The 21,070-nt window shown below is 33.8% G+C and overlaps 3 protein-coding genes across 6 annotated transcripts; 2 read left to right on the top strand and 1 right to left on the bottom strand.

Annotated features, from left to right (window-relative positions):
- Positions 1–909: 909 nt before the first annotated feature.
- LOC132029987 (uncharacterized) lies at positions 910–8,811 on the bottom strand. Of its 4 annotated transcripts, none has more exons than XM_059419428.1 (13): positions 8,658–8,811; positions 5,401–5,587; positions 4,735–4,804; positions 4,141–4,337; positions 3,741–3,816; positions 3,555–3,638; positions 3,391–3,470; positions 3,028–3,151; positions 2,852–2,911; positions 2,718–2,768; positions 2,485–2,643; positions 1,723–1,855; positions 910–1,321 (listed from the first exon to the last, which is right to left on the bottom strand). In XM_059419428.1, exons 2-13 carry the CDS (start codon positions 5,550–5,552, stop codon positions 1,155–1,157), a joined length of 1,353 nt encoding a protein of 450 aa, XP_059275411.1. In that variant the 5' UTR covers positions 5,553–5,587; positions 8,658–8,811; the 3' UTR covers positions 910–1,154. The 4 variants fall into 4 exon arrangements, with proteins under 4 accessions (XP_059275411.1, XP_059275412.1, XP_059275413.1 ...); XM_059419429.1 differs by having other exon boundaries at positions 5,401–5,607; positions 8,658–8,772; XM_059419430.1 differs by lacking the exon at positions 8,658–8,811 and adding an exon at positions 6,423–6,622.
- A 4,123-nt stretch (positions 8,812–12,934) lies between these two features.
- LOC132029985 (uncharacterized) lies at positions 12,935–14,248 on the top strand. The gene has a single exon (XM_059419427.1). It carries the CDS (start codon positions 13,125–13,127, stop codon positions 14,025–14,027), a length of 903 nt encoding a protein of 300 aa, XP_059275410.1. The 5' UTR covers positions 12,935–13,124; the 3' UTR covers positions 14,028–14,248.
- Positions 14,249–18,433: 4,185 nt separating this feature from the next.
- LOC132069336 (aspartic proteinase CDR1-like) lies at positions 18,434–20,111 on the top strand. Its single transcript, XM_059462714.1, is given in 3 exon segments — positions 18,434–18,774; positions 18,777–19,565; positions 19,658–20,111. Coding segments are annotated over 3 exon segments (1,383 nt in total). The 5' UTR covers positions 18,434–18,467; the 3' UTR covers positions 19,945–20,111.
- The last annotated feature ends 959 nt before the right edge of the window (positions 20,112–21,070 follow it).

Below are 21,070 nucleotides of genomic sequence, written 5' to 3'. Positions count from 1 at the left end.
ATTCGGTAATTTTTATAAGAACAAGATAATGAGGTTGGCTGAATGTTATATGAATGAATTTGATAGTAGTAAGCTTCGGGATCTCCTTGATAGTTTTATAATTTATGCTCTTGATTCTGACAAGAGGTTCTTCAACTTGAAGGGAATTAGTGACCTTGCTAAATTGTTGGTTAAGTCAGATTTGAATCAAACTTGGCCACTTGTTTATTTGCTTGTCAAGTTGACACTCATTCTTCTTGTTGCTACTGCGTCTGTGGAACGGGCTTTCTCTTCCATGAAGTATATAAAAATGAGCTTCGTAACAATATCGGTGATGAATTTTTGAATGGTTGTTTAATTTGCTATGTAGAGCGTAAGCTATTCACAACTGTAAGAAATGATATTATTATTCCTCATTTTCAACATGTGACAAGTCATCGAGCACAATTATGACTTAAGACTAGAAGTGTCTTTTTGTAATGATAACATTATTAGTAGCTCATTGTGACTTGAGATTAGAAGTTGTTTTATGTGATGAAAATATTAACCGTTGTTTTGTCATTAACTTTTTTATTGCCATATTTGAGTGACTGTACATTTATACTATGTGTTTACTAGCAACTTTATGTTTAAGAAAGTGAGCACCCACGACTTTCAAATCATGGATCCAACCTTTCATTTAGTAGACACTTTTTATTTAAAATACTAATTTTAAATTTTATTTAAACAAATTTCCAACAGTTACCCCTTACAACAATTTATGAGTTTTCGTTAAATATCGTGATGCAATCGTATCCCGTGTCAACAAGGTGGGGGAATAGTATGGGTAATAATTAGGAAAGGATATATATGGCTTTATGATTTGTCCCTTCAAAATCATCAGGTGTATCTCTAGTTAAATATACAATTTAAACTTGAATTCAGGACTAGTTGGCTACCATATAATATTATTTCTTAATATTATAACAACAACGAGTATTTACAAGTACATCACTGACAATATAGCTCAAACTAGAATGCAGAACTACTTAGTTGGCCATACAAAGACATTACCAAAACAAAGATGCTACATTCTGCAGAGTACTCTTGAATTACTGGCCTACGCACCAGTCATGTTTTTTCCTTCCCATATTAATAAAATACCTGAATTTTTTGCACGTTTTACTCGTTGAGAGCTATGCCAAGAGGGGTTCTGTCAATGGCTTAGGATGGGATATGTGGAATCTTATGAAGAATGCGACTACGACTCCAATCAAAGCAGAAATCCCTGGAATGAAACCTAGAGAAAAACGTGTAATGGAGAAACAAGGATATGCTGGATCACAGGCAACAGGATCTGCACCTGCATTATTGACAACAAACCTCAGGTTAATTAGTTTATCATTAACCTGAATCAAACTTGTCACGCATAACATTAAGAGAACGAGAGACATGGAAGAAAAACTCTTTAAGTTTACCAGAGAAGAACAATACCTTAGAGCAAATGTTAGAAGAAAGGAAATGAAAACATTTTTCCTTTGGTGCTAGCAAAGGGTTGTAACTAAATCCAATGGGAAATCTTTTTACAAGGATTTGATACATTATCACTTTCAACATGCAAGGAACTTATAATGTTTAAGATATTGGGTAAATCTTGCAAATTAGTATATATAATCTTCAGCATAATCAAAGCAAAAATTCAAGAAAGGACATAGGGAAACTGTTATGGACATAGTAGATAAAGAGAGGAGACCAGATGCGTACTCTCATATGACTCGAGGAAGTACAAAAAAACTCCACAAAGAACTTTGTCAACAAAGCCCAATGATCCATAAACAAAAGCAGATCCATCCAGATTTTTATCAACTAGCTCGCTTTCCATCCCTATTGATGTTACCTGTCATCCAAATGAAAAACTTCTATCATATAGCAATGCACATATATGACATATAAATTGGGTGGCTTATCAACTCAAGAGTTACTTTAATTTGCAGCAAGAAGCAATGGATACATTGAGTATGCTAATCTCACAATCGATTCACGATCAATTTGTTTTTTCTAGTAATATTAAATGAAGCATATATAAGTTTGCGATGCCAAAGGTTAACTATCTTTAGTAATTAACTTTAAGCCTATTCATTAGACAATTGCCCCTTTATTGTCTGTTTTCTAGTTTTCATTAAAAGAAAAAGAGATTCAGAATGATAGATCAACAACTATGCCTCAGTTCTAAGCTAGTTGCGGTTGGGTATATCGATCATCACTTCCCATAAGGTTCCATTTAGACTCATCCTGTGATTAAAGCACTATTTTATGGAAATAACTTGCCCATACCTCATGTCTTAACCCACATTAATTTATCCTGGTCAAGTGATAGAATTTAAGCATGTATACATATTAAGTCACCATGGTTAAGTGACAAAAGTATATGTAAGAGAAAAGTTTTGTTATTCATTTTTGCTTAGTGTAAACACCAAGTGACTAATCAATCTGGAAAAAAGAAACGGAAGAAAGAACCTCACTTACCATCATCAAGGCATTTGCTATGCCAATAAGTACGGACAAGACATACATAAAAGCATTCATGTTTATTGGGAGGAAAATTACTGCAGCTCCACAAAATAGCCAAAGGAGACCCCCAGCGGAAAAGAAGGCCTTCAACCGTTCACCACTCCATTTGAGCTCCTACAAGCAATCAAAATAATGAGCAGAAAAAGTGAGGCTGGGGGAGCAAATATGAATTGAATGGTGAAGAGAACCTGGAGGAGGACAGACGCGATGAAACTGGATAAGTAGATGATGGCGGGAATCTATTCACATGAATAAGACTAATTAGTACATTTTTTCCTCAAAAGAGGAGCACCTTATTTCAATTTGACAGGAAGGCCCATACCAAGGCTTTCGAAGATGGGCTCATCCGTAGATCATTGATTACGTAAACTGCTAAGAAGGTCTTAGCCAAAAAGAAATACAGATAGTAAAAATTAGGTGACTTAAGAAATGCATTACTGTGTATTCGAGTGTTCAATCTTATTGAAAAGGAACAAAAAAGATCAAGTTAATACTGACCTGTGAAACGTTAGTCACAACTCTAGTTAACACATAGATGCTAAGTACTTGGTAATATAGGACTTTCTTTAACCAGTATGTCCAAGAAGCTGTAGCACGTTTCCCATCAGATTCTTGTTTTAGACTGCACAAGTAAATATTTTGAATACTACAACGTGAAAGAAGTCTTCAAGTTCTGAAAGATGAACGTGCATAAAAGAATTTACACGGTTCTCTTCAATATTGATGCTTTGCACATGTGCAATAGTGTTCAGTATATTCTCACTATGAGAGAAACATATATCACAATTGACGCCAAGAATCATCCACAAGCAATAGCAATAACTTAATAAAAACAAAGGCGATTGGCAATATGTAGCAAACCTTGGCTCTTTAGTTCCAAGCTGAAATATAATCACAAAGACTGCTCCAATGAGAATTGAAATATAAGCCATCAATTGGTACTGCATGTATTGTTTCTTTAATCAAAATTTAGCCCAATAGGAAACACTTGAAAATACAGATAAGCACTTGATGAAATTAAGTACCTGATTCGTAATATCAACCTTTGAGCTAGAAGTTTTCTTATTGAAGACGAAAAATGCGATCCCGTATAAGATTAGGCTTGCAATCTTCACCAAAGTTTTTAGGCAAATAGTAAAAGAGGAAAAGATTAGTATACCATGCTCCTAAACTTTCAATGCATGCAACAGATAATATAGAAACTAGCCAACCATTGTAAAAGCATTGCGAGAGCTAACACATGCTACTCTGCTTGTTGGGTTTAGTGTGACACCATTCACCATTGACCTGCAATAAGCATTTATCCATGAATCCTTATCCTCGGTTTTTTCAGCATAGATAAAAGTGGACATCACAATTAGTAAAGAAACGAGTATGTGTGTGATAGTAAACAAAATATTTTTCTTATTTTTTAGCTCCTGATAAGAAAAAATTCGGCCATAGAGTTCTTGAAGATGAAATGATAACTAAAGCTTTTAGTTCTACTCTTAGAAACATATATGTACAAAGAAAGGCAGATACATGAGAAATCTAAATGCATTCTATACTAAGCCAACCATTTGTACAAAAAAGATTCTTAACACGTTGAAGTAGATGAACCAAGGAGATTACATGTGTGATATTTGAGTGCAAGACCATCCGCTGCAGAAAATAACTGCGGATATGCAGTAACCAATAGTTTGAACAACAGGTGAATCAGATCCAACAATTTTGCAAGGGAGGCAACCACCGAAGAGTGATGTAAAAGATAGAGCAACTAACAGGCATCCCGTGCCATGCCATATTTTGAAATGACCAAACCTGTCTATCTGCAGTATAAAAGGAAAGAAAAAATCTTGTAGGGTTAAATGCTCAAACTTATTTTGCTAGATCAATAAAAGGAAATGATCAGATTTATTAGACCACATGAGAAAAAGCTTTGTACTTTTAATTAAGTACATAAGTGGTGTTCAAAATGATCAAAATGGTGATCTATAATAATGTTGGCAGGTAAGAAACAGATCATGTACTTATCTGCACTGACATGGACAAGCTAAGTTTGACTAACCCTAGCACAGAATGTTAAGCTTCAAATGATGCTTCCACAAGATATAAAACACAAAAGGTAGTCGCGGTTCTTCATGAATAGATATAGCATATACAGCAAAGTGTATATAAGCATCATTCTGTATAGAGTATATACAAGGAAAATAAAATGGAAAATACCAGTTCACCAGCTATTATGGTTGTAATTGCATCAGCAAATTGGCCAGTAAGTGTGACTGTTGCGGCATTGCTGTGAATGAGAGAGAGTTAATTCAGAGATGAATCTGAAAATATCAAAACAACTCACAGTCTAACAGTAACAATAGTTTGCCATAGAAAGAGAATTTATGAAGAGACAAAAAATCCTGGTTTATCTCCAATCAAACACAGAGAAGTCTTAAACATTTTCAATCTTACAAGTTCTGACAAAATAAAAATAACAGCAAGGTTCTATGTGTTGCTTAAATATTGAATTCCATTTTTTCTTCTGTACAGATTTATATAACTTTTCTTATTAGGATGTTAAAGCAACTGGAAACAGATGATCATATAATTTGATCAGTTTAACACTTCATATTATTATAAAAGAATTAATGTCTAAAACGTAAATAATTTATGCACTTCTACTTCATCCCTTTTTTGTACATTTTCTTCTTCATAGACATTCCATAACTACTGAAACATTGAATAAAAGAAGAAACTACCACTATCAATGAGACCAGCTATAACACATGCTATCAAACAACATTTTGGTGCATCCTTAAACATAGGGGGAGGAAAGAAAACAATAAAGAAGAAAGACATGTATTTAGTGAGTTAGCAAATAAATAAGTGTAAATTACAAACCTTGGGGACAATCCAATAGCTGTCAAGTAGAGCAAGAGATATGTATACCAACAGGCAGATGTTATATCATTCAACATGTGCCCCACTCCATATGTAAAGACAGAACACCTTCCAAGGGGATTTGGTTCATCATCAGCCATATCATCTGCCATGATGTATGATCTCGGTTGTCGTAGTTATTTGAGGCCTGCACCAGAGTAGATGTCACTTCGTCATGAATTTTAAGAAGTTTGGTACTTTGGTTCACAACGTAAACATAGGACATTTACTTGGCCAAAGAGAAGAGTAAAATCTTTGGGACATTGGATTGTTTGCACTATCTGCTACTTCATCCGTCCCAGTTTAAGTGTCTTACTTTCCTTTTTGGTATGTCCTAAAAAAGTATCTATATTTAGTAAGTTGACAATTTAAACATCCTACATGACAAGTTTAACACCACAAGATTCAAAGGATATTTTAGTACATTACACACATCTCTAATATAGGACCACAAGATTCAAAAATCTCTTTTTATTCCTTAAAGTGAAACTAAGACACTTCAATTGAGACACAGGGAGTATATTCTTATCATTGGAACAGAAGAAAGAAGGAACATTCAAGTGAGATCAAGCCTTGTTAATCTTCTCGAGACATCCTAATCAGAACTGGGATGTTAACACAACATTGTGACTCAAAAGGAAACAAAAAGTCTTTCTTGAGTAATCTGTACCGAGCAACGTCGGTTGCTAATTTATGTACTGTGTAAGGCATAGATTTAAGCCATGTCTTCTTCCAGTAATTTATTGCATTTATTCTAAGAAATTGTTCAATTTACCATATCAGTTTGTGCAGTTCAACATCAAATTAATAAATAGATAAAAGAAATTAAAAAGAAAAGAGTGGTGAGCCATCATCTTCAATGAGGGGAAGATATATACATTCCTTATTGATACTATATAATTCAATCCATCTCAAGAGGAAAAAGCTAATTAAGCTGAAACAAGACACAAAATGACTAATATGAAAGTGACACTCTACCCTACCATTCAAAACTCGAGTAGCATACTCCTTTCTGAAATTTTGGCAGTTCTCATTTCACAGACTATTTCCAAGATGACACAAACTTCTAATGCATTCATGTTTTTGTTCTATTTACTGTCATCAAGTATTTCTTTCATGTTTATAGAAGAAATATATGTCATAGTCTTACTTATCCAAAAAATGAAAAGAAAAAAAAAAGTGCAATTGTTCTTTCCCTTTGTATGCATTCTTATGTTTGTCCGTTTACAATGATCAATCATTGTTTCATATTTTAAAGAAGAAATGCAACTGTTTTTTCTTTCTTTTTCTCCACTCGGGGGAAAGGAACAAGAAAATATATCACCTAAAATATCTGATAATAAAAAACTTTAAAAACGAAATTGACATTAACATTATATGTCGCCATCACTCACCAACTAGGGGTGTACAAATTAAACCAACAAACCGCACCAAACCGATAAATCGAGTCAAACCGAGAAAAAAACCCGACTAGTGGTTTGGTTTGACTTGGTTTGGTGTTGAAAAAAAAAACCCGACCATAATTGGTTTGGTTTGGTTTTAGCTAAAAAAAGTCAAACCGAACCAAACCAATCCAACATTACATGTATTCAATTTTAAAAATATTTTATACTTAAAAGTATTTATTTGTAATGTAATTTATAAATATTTCTTAAATTTTTTCGGTAGTTTTTAATCTATTATCATATTATTCAAGTAACTTAGAGTTTTTGAATGTCAATAAGTTTTATATCCTATGGATGTTAGAACTCATATAAAGTCCAAACCAAAACCAACTCAACACTAATACTAACAAAAGAAATTCAATTTACCACTAGGAATGACAATAATGTTGGATATCTATTATTTAGTTTTGCATAATTGGTTTAGAGAGTGAAAATACATAACTTAAGTTTTTTTTTTCTTGTCATGTAATTAATACTTATTAGCCGTATTTATTTTAGCATGACTTACTATTTTTAGATCATGGTCATTTTCTTTATGGCTTATTAATTAGCAATATTTATTAACCCATTTTATTATCTTTTGTTGAATATTTTAATACAATGTCATCACTCTTCTCACATTTTGTGTTATTTTCTTATGAAACACCTTAATTATATAGTTGTATCTTACTAGGACTAAAGAAATATTTGAAGTAAAAGTTATATGTTTTGTATCAAGACTATTCCGAAAAAAATCCCGAAAAATCCGAGAAAACCCGAGGTTGAAAAACTCGAATTTTATTGGTTTGGTTTGGTGTATAAATTTAAAAACCTGACGCAATTAGTTTGATTTGGTGTTTAAAAAATTCGAATCAATCCGGTCTATGTACACCCCTACCAACTACTTCGCTCATTTTGGCCCATAGGGAAAATAAAAAAGTGGAGATACACTAAAATAAATAAAAATAACCCACGGGCCCCGGCTATAAAGGAGAGTTAATAATTGACTTTGAAGTGACTTGATAGTTCAAAAATTCATTAAATGGTCGTGTACAAAAGTTAATGTACTCTTTATTTTGATAAATAGATACATCCTACAACAAAGCTGACAACTCAATATTTCCTTCCTCAAGTCATTGAAAACATTTGCATATCTCTATATAGCAAGTAATTTTGCAAGTTCCTATCTTTACACTCGAAATTTCATTTGGAGTATCTCTAAACACTTCATTGAGATAAACTGAGAAACTAAATAAGAAAGAAACAACTGAACCTGAGCATTAAAGTAAATATTTGCAATTTTATGTAGTAATTTTAGGTCACGTGAACACATGGTCTCTACGTAAAACTAAGTATTTTACGTATATATTTTTTAAAATTCGTCTAATATTAACTCACTTTGGAAACATGATACAAGAACGCTAAATGGTGCATTGGTTGAAGGTTGAGTTATATACCTAGAGGACTAGGGATCAATTACCACTTAATATATTTATCTATCTTTTTTTTTTTAATGGTTAACTCATATTCTAGAAAACCTAGATTCGCCTCTGCTTCTTCCGTCCCAGACACACTTTCCTTTTTAGTCCGTCCAAAAAAAAAGGTCAACTTTTTATAATTAGAAACAATTTAATTTTGTAATTCCCCTTTTACCCTTAATGAAGTGATTTATAATCACAAATATCCAAGTTTTATTTTAGATCACAAATTTCTAAAATATTTCTTTTTTTTCTTAAAATTTGTGACCAATCAAACAGTGTTAGGTAAATTTAAGACGGAGAGAGTAGTCATTACCTGGGTGATGTAGAACAAGACCCAATTGACTCACTATTACTTCTGAGCAAAAGGTGGAAGTGAGAAAAGAGAAAAGGAAAAAAAAATTAAAGATTGTGGAGGAAGAAAGTTGAGTTGCTCTCTAGCTTTCCCTTACATTTATACTGCATTGCTTAGGAACGTCCCCGATATTGCATAATACGGGCTGTTAATTTATTATTAGGAAAAACATCCACCAATGTTATTATATTCACGAAGAAGCATGTATTGATGAAACAGATGATGTGCTAGAGAGGCAGGGGCCCTATGGGGGTTGGAGCAATTGGTTATTTTCATATCAAAAGAATTGTTTATTGTATTCCTTTTTTGGAGCATTTGGTGGGAAAGATTTGTTATATTTTCATATCAAAAGAATTGTTTTTTGTATTCCTTTTTTGGAGCATTTGGTGGGAAAGATTTGTTTTATTTCAGTGGGCAGATGTGTTTGACAATCCGAGCTGACTCATTTAGATGACTTGAGTAAGAAATTCGCCTCTTCCTCCTTTTTATTTCTTTTTCCCTCTCCATTTTTTAATTTTGATCTAAAGATTAATTAGTTTTTTCTTCCTTCGAATTTGCTTAACTAGTTTAATTGTGTGATTTAAATGGGGAGTGTTCGCAAAGGTAACGTGACAATCTATCGAAATATTGGTTATCAGGACTTATCACAACATCAACAAGTAACAACAACGATAGTTATCAGGACTTATCACAACATCAACAAGTAACAACAACGATAATACAATAATTAATTATTCTATCAAGAACATATCAAATGTCTATTGTTACCTGGGATCATATATAGTTTCAAAGTTAAAGACAAAACTTGCTAGTATATCTGTTTAAACAGAAAAAACAAAGGCATCTTTAAACTTTTTAGAAAAACAAAAAACAATATCATCTCATATATTTTCCCTAGAATAGTGATAAATTGTATGACAAGCTTCACTTTTTGCTTCCTTGAGTTTCTTTCTCTTTCTCCTTCCTCAAGCTATCTTGTTCTTTCTCTGTAAAAGTTGAATTTACAGCATAAATATTTTCATCCATTCCCCAATCTCCATAGTAGGCTGAATTATTCTTGTTGGAATTTCTCCGTTCGTTACTACTTTTTTTCTTCAATGGTTGCCAGAGACAGCAAGTTGGTCTTGGTGGTGAATCCATATATTTTACTTTTAATAGAAAACAAGAAGAAAACTAAATTTTGAGGACTTTTGAGGGAGTAGAAAAAAAAAAATTCACCATATATATATATTTCCGTGTGCAATGTGAACTTTTATTATTAAGTTTGATTTTATTGTTGTGAGATTTGGATTTTCGTAATCTTGCAGGATCTCTCATCTAGATTTTCTTTTCATATTCGATAAGTAGAAATTAATTATTTCTCTTTTATAATTCTTTTAAATTTTGGGTGATCATACTTATTTGGAATTGAGATTTGCTCCACAACAAAATCTTTCTTTTACTTCTCAATGGTTAATGCTACTTTAGATTAGTTCCATGTGTTCATATGTATCTTCAATGAATTTGATCTTTATATGAATTTCAAGTGTAATAAGATATTTATTTATGAGGATATGGCCGTGAACACTTAATTTTGACTGAACCTGAATTTTTGCACTATTTTAGTGTTTAAATACTTCTCTAGGTCTAAGTTAGATATTTTGGTTTTTATTGTATTTTTTGGTAAGTTTTACTTTAAAATTGAAAACTACAAAAATAGAGTTACATTTTAGGATAAGTGTTGCTTTGATTTTCAAAGGATTTTTTTTTTTACAAAAAAATAAGTTTGTATTTCTTTTAATATTGTAATAATAAATAAGCTACTGATTTAGTATTCTAATTACATTTTACTTTAGTCTAGTTATTTAACTTTGTCTATATTTTTATTAGTTAAAATAGATAGCTACAATATTTTATCTCCGTATTTATATTTTTACATTAAAAAGAAAAAGAAAAAAAGACAACAAGAAAATGAAAAAAAAAAAAAAAAAAAAGAACTACCCAAAACCACGTCTGCATAACCCCTTCCCCCATTCCCTCACACGATCTCACGTAAGAACACACAAACACACGAATACACGATCATCACATACACATACCACACAACTTGAGAGCACAAAATACACTTAGAGTTTATCTTCGAGGTTTCTGGTTAGTGGCATTGTCATGTTTTTCTGAACTAACAGAGGTCAATTTCTGACTTTGCTATTTAAAATTTCTTTTTTATGATTCATGCGATTGTTTAAGATTGAATGCAAACATGCATGACTCTCTTTTATATCTTAAATCCTTGTGTTAGTGTTTAAATTAGATCTGTTGTTAATGCATGTTTCTGTCGATGATCGATTTTGTTTGAGAAAAGTCATTAGAGATTTAGAATCAGTGTATTAAGTTAACAAGAATTTGATATGATCTAAGACTTTTCTTTATACAGTAGTTCACAGCATACATAAATGGTTAATCTTTATGGAAATGGACCGTGAAGACTTCTCTGAGAATAAAAGATTTGGCCTCGTCAATATTGTGACTTGTCATTTTATTTATAATGTTTAATGTTTAATGTTTAATGTTTAATCGGATAGCTGGGGCCTAGGAGTATGCTTAGGATCATTAACGAACACTATAATACTAGGCGCCAGACCCGCAAGGGTTGGCTGAGCGGTTTTTACATGGGAGACCTAAGATCCATTCCCCCTCACCTGTAGTCTTATCAGTTAGAGCTCATCGCACCGGGCATGCATAGTGCGGTTTACATCTCCTGTGTGATTTGCGAGGTATTGCACAGCGAGCAGGTTACTCAGTGCGCACCCGAAAGATAGCGGCTGCGAATTTTCCTGGGGGTTCCAATACTAGGCGCCCAGGATTAAAAAAAGAAGCTATGTGTGCGGTTACGCTTCTTAGCGCCATTCGATTAAATAATAGTGAGACAGTTGAACAAGTTCAAATGAAAGAAAAAGGCGGGACATAAGCATTTCAACGCATAAGCATAATTTTATCCATAAATTAATCTAAATCAGCTATAAATCAATAAAAGCGACCGTACTAAAATTACCGAATTCGAGAGAGTCTAACACATTTCCCCGATCAACAGAATTCGCTCAAAGAGTATTATGAGGGATTTTTATTGGTGGTGCTATGGGGAGAAAGGGATGGGGAGCGTGGTTGATGATGATGATGGTGGAAGTACAAACTCAAAAAAACTCAACTTTAATTCTTAAAAAAGAAATGGCCAAAGGCAAGATTAAGGCCCCTCATGTGTCAAATTGAAGCACACACGATTAATGAGGAAGAAGTCCACGAAACACGCTGATAATAAAGAGAGGTATAAAAATAGACGACAAGGTCAAGAAAGATAAATGAAAAATTTTGTACTAAAAAGGTACTCTCCCGCCCCAATTTATGTCATATATATTTTCCTTTTTAGTTTGTAAAAGAAAATTATACATTTTTTTATTTGATAATAATTTAATTTTAACTCAATAATTTAATTTTAACTTTACCTTTTACGTTTAACGAGACCATATAAATATCTTTAACTTATTTTAGACTATAAGATTCAAATATCTTTAATTTGTTTTAGATTACAAAATTCAAAAGTATTCCTTGACGGAAGGAGAGTAACTTTTGTAAAACATATTTATCTCGATAAATCATCTTCTCAAGAAATACTTCACTGAAACAAACTACTACTAACAATAAGTAGGCGTTTGGACATGCGTTTTCAAACCATGGTTTGAAACTATGACCTCAAACCAGCATTTGGATATGCGTTTTCACTCATGGTTTCAAACCTCAAATCATCCAAAAAGGTACGATTTGGGGTTTGAAACCATGGTTTCAACTGGTTTAAATATAAAATTTAACCCATAATTTATATTTTGTAAAAAAAAACTCATAAGTTGGTAGATAATTTTAACAATTACCCCATCAATCATTTACCAATCTCATTAACTTCTACCAACCTTTATTTATGTCTACCAACCTTTAATTTATGTGGGAAGATTATATTAAAGAGTAGTTATGTTACTATTCATGTTAATTTTTCATTTTTATTGAACTAAAGTTTGATTAATTGATGTTGTATTTTTTAAAAAGACCTTTTAGTAATGTGCTAATTTTGTTATGAACTATGACTTACTCATTTGGTAAGATTATATAAGAATTGAAAATATTTTGATAGTTTTCACAATTTATGAAATTTTTATGTCTATAAGAGAAAATCCAACTTAAAATATCTAAGTTCAGATGTCCAAATGATGGGTCCCAGCATCTACACTTATTGACTTCGTATAACGTTCCAAAATCATGAGTTAGCCGTTATAGCACTGAGATAAGCTCCAAAAAGCTTAGAAACATCTACCAATTACCTAAAAATCTCCTAAATTTTGTAGAATTACACTCCAAACAAAAAATCAACTAAAAATTCTCTGTTTTCTTCTCCTTTCAGTAATGGCAGATTTCTCTGATAGTGACACTGACAATGAAAAAGCAGTAGAAGAACTTCTATCACAAGCAATGGACCAATCTGTTCTTGAACAAGTTGCTGCTATTAACTGTTCTGGTTTCACTGATTCTCTCCTTCCAACTCAACTCGAAACTCGTTTTCGTAAACTCAAATCACTTCCTACACCTCCAACAACCTTAAAACCCGACAATATTACAAGAAATTCTAGGAGTTTCTGTTCCTCGGATTTCCCAAACAGTCCAAAAATCAAGAAAATTGATGATGATGATGATGGAAATGAGAAAATTGATGGAAATACAGTTGAAGCAAAGGATTTGGAACATGGGGTTTTCCAAGAACAGACAAAATGTGTTAAAAATGATGTTTTCTTGAAAACCCCAAATGGGAAAAGGGGGAAAATTGATGATGACAATGAGAAAATTGAAAAAAGCCCAATTGAAAAAGGCTCTGAAGTGAATTTGGAAGATGAGTTTGTTCAAGAACAGACAAAATCTATTGAAAATGATGTTTTCTTGAAAACCCCAAATGGGAAAAAGGGGAAATCTTTATCATCTTCATCAGATTCTTGGAAGGGTTGTTTGTCTCCACCAAGGAAAACTGGGTGTTTTTGGTGTTCACCAAAGAAGGGTTCTAGTAATAAAAAGGGGAAAGAGAATAAGGGTGTGAAATGGGGGAAGGATGATGATGATGATGAGGAGTTTTTATCGGATTTGAGTAAGTTTTCGTCGAAAAATCAAGAGAAGTTGATGAAGAAAGTAATGATGGAGCAAGAGAAGATAAATAGAGAAGCTGAGAAGATTGTTAAGTGGGCAAAACAAGCATCTGCTAGGATGGATGTTTCTAGCATTGAAGATGAACTAAGTGGTGATGATGAAATTTTCAAATGAGTTTTGAGGTTTCCCTAGTAATACTGCTAATACTAGTTGGTAAAAAAGCTCTCTTTTTATTCCTGCTTATATAAAAAGTTTTCTGTTTTGGTGTGTTGTGGACTATACTGGCTGTAATACTGTAAAGGTTTACATGTTTTGGATGTTTATATGCATAGGATATATACGAAAATCGTATGAGATATGTTTCAAACGCAATTTAATTCATTGATGCCTTAGAATTTGCTAGTGATATTACTACTTATCTGTTCAATCCCTTAATCTATTGTCAATTTGTTGAGGCTTCCCATTGGAAGAATTTTGAAGGAATAAATACCTAAGATTATGTTAGTCCTATGGGATATAATACCTACTAATCTGTATATTCTACCTGTAAAATTTTGTCAGAGACATTTTCTTCTATTAGCTTTCCTTTCTTGACTATTTTATCTTGTGAAACTATGAACATTATTGTACTAAGGAAATGGAAGGTTTGATTTCAAAGAAGTTTTGAAGTTGAGTTGGGAGGTGGTTTTGAAAGATGAATGGCCAAAAAGGAACATGTGGTGATATTATTTAAAGATTCTTTTAAGACCAAAATTCATTGGCAGAAAACGGCAATGGATGAAACCAGAAAATCAGAGTAATCTTGAAGGTTGAGATGCTTGTCGGTGGACTTTTTCGGGTTTCTCTACATAGATACTCCACCTGTAAAAATCCACCTGCACTGGGATTCATTATCCTATAGAAACAGGGTTGCATTATGGGGCTTGGCTAGAGAATATGAAATGTTTGTGTTTGATTTGAGTACGTTTGCGTCTAAAAATTTACAAAAATATGCTTTAAAAAAAAAAAAAGCAATGACGGAGGAGAAGGAGATCACAGAAGATGCAAAGATTGCTACATCGCCAGAGCAAGTCTCTGGGTAGATGGATGCTTCTGGCATTCATTCAAGATGAACTCGTTGACAGGACACTTTTATGGTGACCCTTTTTATAGTTATACTCATGTTGTAGTATTGAAGCTTTCTTTTCAAAACTCCTATTAGAGTGTTGTGGATTAAGGTCTACTCTGTACATTATTATCAATAACATCTGTAGGAGTTTATATTTCTATCGGGATAGTAAATGCGTCTTTACATCTCAAGTGCTATCAAGTGTGTTTATGCCTGAGGTTCTGCATGAGTTGCTGAATTGCTGAGGTATTTTGAAGTGTGAGAAAATGTGGGGTTTCCCCTTTGTAAAATTTGGAATACCTTTAGTTGTTAAACAGTTACGGTACTCTATTGGATACCATAAGATAGTCTGATGAAGGGGGAGTAGCTGCAGAGAGATGCATCAAGAGAATCTTGTTTACTAGATTTGCACGAGCATGCTAAGTTGTTCTTTCTTGACAGTTACAAGAGTCGCTCATCCTTCTCGACAGTTACTAGATTTGTACGATTTTTGTTATTATTTACTGTCCCTTGTTCTTCTCTTACCATATTGTTTTGTGGTAGTTATTGTTCTTATTTCCTATTTGACTTGCTTTGTTATTACTTTATTCTGAGCGGAGGGTCTATCGGAAACAACTTCTCTACCCTCAAGGTAGGGGTAAGGTCTGCGTACACTCTACCCTCCCAGACCCCACTTGTGGGAATGAACCGGGTACGTTGTCGTCATTGTTTGTTGTTGACAGTTACAGGAGTCAAAGAATTGATTAACAAAAGGTTAGGCAAGCTTTCGAGGAACCTTTGTAGTTGTTGGCAGGAAATTGTTTGAGACTACCAATATTAGTTAGTACTAAATAGGGACATGTTGTGAAACTCTCAGTTGATTGGTGGCTGATGAAATAAAGCAACTGGAATTTAAAGTAGGCAACAATGTATGAAAATAGTTAAAACCTTTGTACCTTGTCACGAACTTCAAACACTTTTTGTGATGTGTGGCAATTTCGTCCACTATAAAGCAACCCATCCACAATTAAGGTTGGTGGAACAATCTTTTTCAGCATTTTCAAGAACTTGAACCTTAAAAATGGCCCTGCTCTCAAAACCCATCTCTTTCTTTTTTTTGCCGAGTTTCTCTCAATCCACTTGTGCGATTACACTGGGTATGTTGTTGTTTTGCTCTCAATCCACTTGTTGATAGTATAAACGGGCAAAATAGGAAAATGGTGTAAAGTTATATCAGTGCCTTAGATTTTGCAGAAGCTTTTCCAATTAGTGTTGCATTTCCAAATATGTAGGTAGTTCTTTCCGAATCACGAAGGCCTTTAACCACTGAAGGTAGGAAATCTGTGTTCCTTATAGAATAAACTCAGTAGCAGTACTAACAATGGATCACCATAATTAGAACAGATCACAGAATCTAGCTATGAGAAAATTTCTACTTAATGTTCTTTTGTTTATCTATCTAGTTCCTCTAATGTCAATTAAACCACATGTACATCAAGGCAAATGATCCATATAACATAGCCTTCTGCTGACTACTATGTTCTTTGAACATGAATACAAGAAAAAAAGTGTAGTTGTATTATTTGAACATGAATACAAGGAAAAAATTAGTACCATAATTTCTGGAAAAAATTCGTACGCGATTGTCCTTTTGATTTGTCTGTCGAGTTCAACTAATGTCATTAAAACACAGGTACATCAAGGCAAATGATCCAGACAAGATGGCCTTTTGCTGACTATTGTATTCTTTGAACATGAATACAAAGGAAAATTACCATAAACTAGGGAAGCTTCTGAGGAACAATTGTAATTGAGTTGTCAGGAACTTTTGGGAATATGAATGACTAGCCAACTTTGATGATGAAATTTTGGTAATTCTTTACATCTTTGTCGAAGTGTACTGTTATATTAATAGTTGATTAATGGAAGTTTCTCAATCTTTAGTAATAGTTGCTCTTTTGAATGGTGAATCCGGAATAGGGTACCGGGATTTGTATAATCGAAATTTGATTTACCGGATCGAACCAAACTTTTTTGGTTCGGTATTTGGTATCTTTTTTCAATTATCGAATTACCGAACCCGAACTTTAGAAATATCGAACCGAGTCTTTGAACGCCCATCCTAGATGCAGAGGCGTATGTAGCCTATAAGGTTGGGGTTCAACTGAACCCCAAACTTTGGACGCGGAGCCTAAATTTATGTGTAAAAAATTATTAAAATTGCAATAAATAGTATATATGAACCCCAAACTTTAAAAATATAATGGGTTCAATGCTAAAAATCTATAGATTGAACCCATAAAATTTAAATCCTGGATCCGCCTCTGCCTAGATGCACGTATGACACATGGGATGAACGTGCGGTGCACAAAAAGCTAGTTTCATTGAATATACTTGAGATCTCTTATTAAGATTTGACTTTAGGTCATCAATTCTATTGAGCCACCCATGGATCTACTCGATCTCTTTCAGCACCTTCTCTCAGCATAACTTTACACTTACAAACTGATACATCCATACCTCTTATTTCTTTGTTTCTTAAGGGTGTGTCAAGTCAAATATGGACAAGTAAACATGACCAGAGGGAGTAATATATTGTAAATCCCGCGATAGATATTTATCTTTTCGTTTCACACTGAAAGTGTATTAGTAAATTGTCATGCTGTATTAATAACAAAAAGCTAGATAATACTTGATGTGCAGAAGAAGTTAAAATCCCTTTGAGTGAAAACTTCCAAAGTTGTTTTAGTGAAAAGATGAAAATTTTATGCCCCTAAGATCATGTTCATATCGAAGGGCAAGTAAATGTCACGCAAAGGAGTTTTATAGTGTGCACAACATAATGAGTATCTTTTCATAGTGGGTAGGGGAAGGGGAAATGGGGGAGGGGATTACAACGTGGGGATTCGAACCCTCACCAACAAGGTGAAAGTTCATGTAGCCAACCAACTGAGCTACTAAGTCCCTACAAGGAAAATATATTAAAATTAGTTAATTAGTTATTTATGTTATATTCTTAAAGAAAGGCCAAAGTAACATCAATGCCTTGAAAAATTTAAAATCCTCCTATTTATGCAATAACAGACTTTCTTAACGGACAAGATTTTCACCTTGATATCATCTATCTTAACAGAATCACTTAACCCTTTGGTGTCCGTTGTGTGCTTTATGGTAAATCTCTTTCTGCAATCAATTTATATAATTCCATTTCCCATTCTGTGTTTGGTATTAATTTCTACATTCCTTGCCAAAATTCACAATGTATTCACCTCTCCTCCGGTCCTTGACCAGAATCCCCTATTTCCTAACTTTCTATATTCTTACATGCATTTTTCTCCTTTCAAAATTAATTCATATTCTTAGATGCATATTTTTCCTTACCAAATTTAATATTCCTACATGCATTCCCTCTTTTATTTTATTGCCTATAAAATGGCACTCATCATCAACTTCTCTTAATCATAATCATCTCTTCTAAAACCCTTCCAAGTCCTATTATTCTCCTTAAACTAGATCTGGCCTTGGAAATGAATTCTAAAGCTTTTTTTCTTTTATCCATTTTAGCCTTTTTGACCTTCTCTCAACTTGCTTTAGTTTCATGTAGAAAAGCCAAAACCAACCATGGAAATGACGGATTCACTCTTGATCTCATCCACCGCGATTCTCCCCTTTCTCCCTACTACAATCCCTCCATCACCCCCTCCCAACGACTCCGAAATGCATTTGACCGATCTTTTTCCCGTGCATCTTTCTTCAAGAAAACTAATTCTAACCCTCCCACCACACCTGCCAATCACGGTATTCAATCTGACATCATTTCAATCCCCGGAGAATATTTATGAAAATTGCCATCGGTATGCCCCCTGTGGAAACGTTTGCTATTGCTGACACTGGTAGTGACTTGACATGGATACAATGCAAGCCTTGTACTCAATGTTTTAAACAAACCGCACCCATTTTTGATTCTCGAAAAAGTTCAACTTACAAAACCGTTGGTTGTCACACGAAGGCTTGTGAGGCAGTGGAAAGTGTCCATTGTGTTAGAAAAAATGTTTGTGAATATAAGATGATCTATGGTGACAAATCTCATAGTATTGGTGATGTTGCTTATGAGACCTTCACTTTTAGATCAACAACTAACAAAAAGGTCGATAAAATTTCAATTCCAAATGTTGTTTTTGGTTGTGGACATAAAAATGGTGGCTCTTTCGACAATAGAACTTCAGGGATCGTTGGATTAAGCGGTTCAAATATTTCTATTGTCAAACAACTTGATGAACAAGTTAATGGGAAATTCTCTTATTGTTTAATCCCAAATGATTTATTATCTTCTTCTCCTTCCAATGATACAAGTCACATTAGTTTTGGTGCTAAGGCAGTTGTATCGGGGCCTAACGTTGTTACAACTCCCTTAATTCGAAAGGAACCCGATACGTACTATTATATAAATCTTGAAAGTGTTAGCGTTGGAGAAAAGAAGTTTGAATTCAAGACTTCACAACTAAGCTCTTCTGCTGGGGGTCAAGATTTGGGAAATATTATAATCGATTCTGGTACAACATTGACATATCTCCCTAATGATTTCTACCCGGCCTTGGAATCCACGTTGGTAGATTCCATCAAAGGTAACGTTAAATCGCGTGATAACTTCTTTTAAACGTTGAATTTGTTAGATAGATCTCACTTTTAATTATTTAATTATATTATGTCTTGACAGGTTATAAGAGAAAAGATGATCCGATGGGGTTTTTTAAGCTATGTTACGAGTCGAAAAGTGGTGTTGTCGATGCTCCTAAGGTTGTGTTCCATTTCACGGATGCTGATGTTGAGTTGTTACCTAAGAGTACATTTGCAAAAGTTGATGAAGGTTTGGTTTGTTTGACAATTACTGGGTCTGATAATTTTGCTATTTATGGAAACTTGGCTCAGATGAATTTCCTTATTGGATATGATCTTGTGAATAAGAAACTCTCTTTCTTGCCTACTGATTGTACCCGGCATTGAGTTAAGGGTTTACGTAGGATTTTGATTTTGATTTGATGTTTTGAAGCAATTCTATGTAATTTGGCGCATGTTAATTAGTATAGTTTTTTTTTTTTTTTCCGCTTTAATCCTTGCTTGTGTTTTTTATTTTATTTTTAAGTTTCGCTTATTATTTAAATAAAAATATTAGCCCTATGCACCTCGCCTAGTGGATTAGCTTTAAAATAAAAAAAAAATTATGTAATGACTTTGGCTTTTGTCTTAGTTAATTATCTTTTGTTTTTTATTTTATTCTTCTGTTTCTTTAATTTAGCTTGTCTTTTAAAACTTGTAAGATCTCAACGTTTAATGGGAGTATGACAGTATAATGCCAGGTCCCGCATTATAATTCCAACTAAGTTTATTTTACGGGATGCACGAGATGCACGTGTGACACACACCAAAACTAAGGGGGGGGGGGGGGGGGGGGGGGGGGGGGATGTGTGGGGTGTGTGGGTGGGGGTGGGGGGGGTGGGGAGAGTGAAGATGAGGTGCGTTCCAGGTTGGTGGATAAGTGGGGTGGGAGAAGACAATTAATATGGTATGCTATTTGTGGGATTTGTTTTCCCTACTTCCATTAGGGAAGTCATTTTCCTCATTTTTAAGGAATTTGTTTTAAAAAAAAAACATTTTTTTTTTTTTTTTACCAACTGAACATGAAAAAATTGAAAAATCGGAATATTATTTCCTCCGTACCGAACACACCCTTACCTTAGCTTAGTCTGTAGCTAGATTTCTTCCAAATTTCATTCTCGCATCATTTGATATCACAACACTTTCCTTGCCCCGTGGGTAATATTTGAGAGATGGAAACACGAATAAATGAGATGAAGAAAGTGATGGAGAAATGATCAAAATAGTCCTTAATGTATGAGCTGTGATGAGGTAGCATAGAACTGGGCTTGAATTTGATTGTTTGCTGTGGTAACATCTGAGCCCAAACATTTTGATAGTGGCCCAAACGTGTCAAGAGGCCCAGTCGAATCATTTGTTGTCATTTCTTGTTTGCTCGTCTATCAACATTTGTTTCTTCTTCTTCTTCTTCTTCTTCTTCTTCTTCTTCTTTGTACACATTAGCGATATAATTTCATCATCCCCTCTCAAGTGG

The sequence above is a fragment of the Lycium ferocissimum genome, chromosome 9 (assembly GCF_029784015.1).
Source record: "Lycium ferocissimum isolate CSIRO_LF1 chromosome 9, AGI_CSIRO_Lferr_CH_V1, whole genome shotgun sequence".
Classification (NCBI taxonomy): Eukaryota; Viridiplantae; Streptophyta; class Magnoliopsida; order Solanales; family Solanaceae; genus Lycium; species Lycium ferocissimum.
The sequence above is the reverse complement of the archived record's forward strand: the minus strand, read 5'-3'. Positions and strand labels throughout refer to the sequence as shown.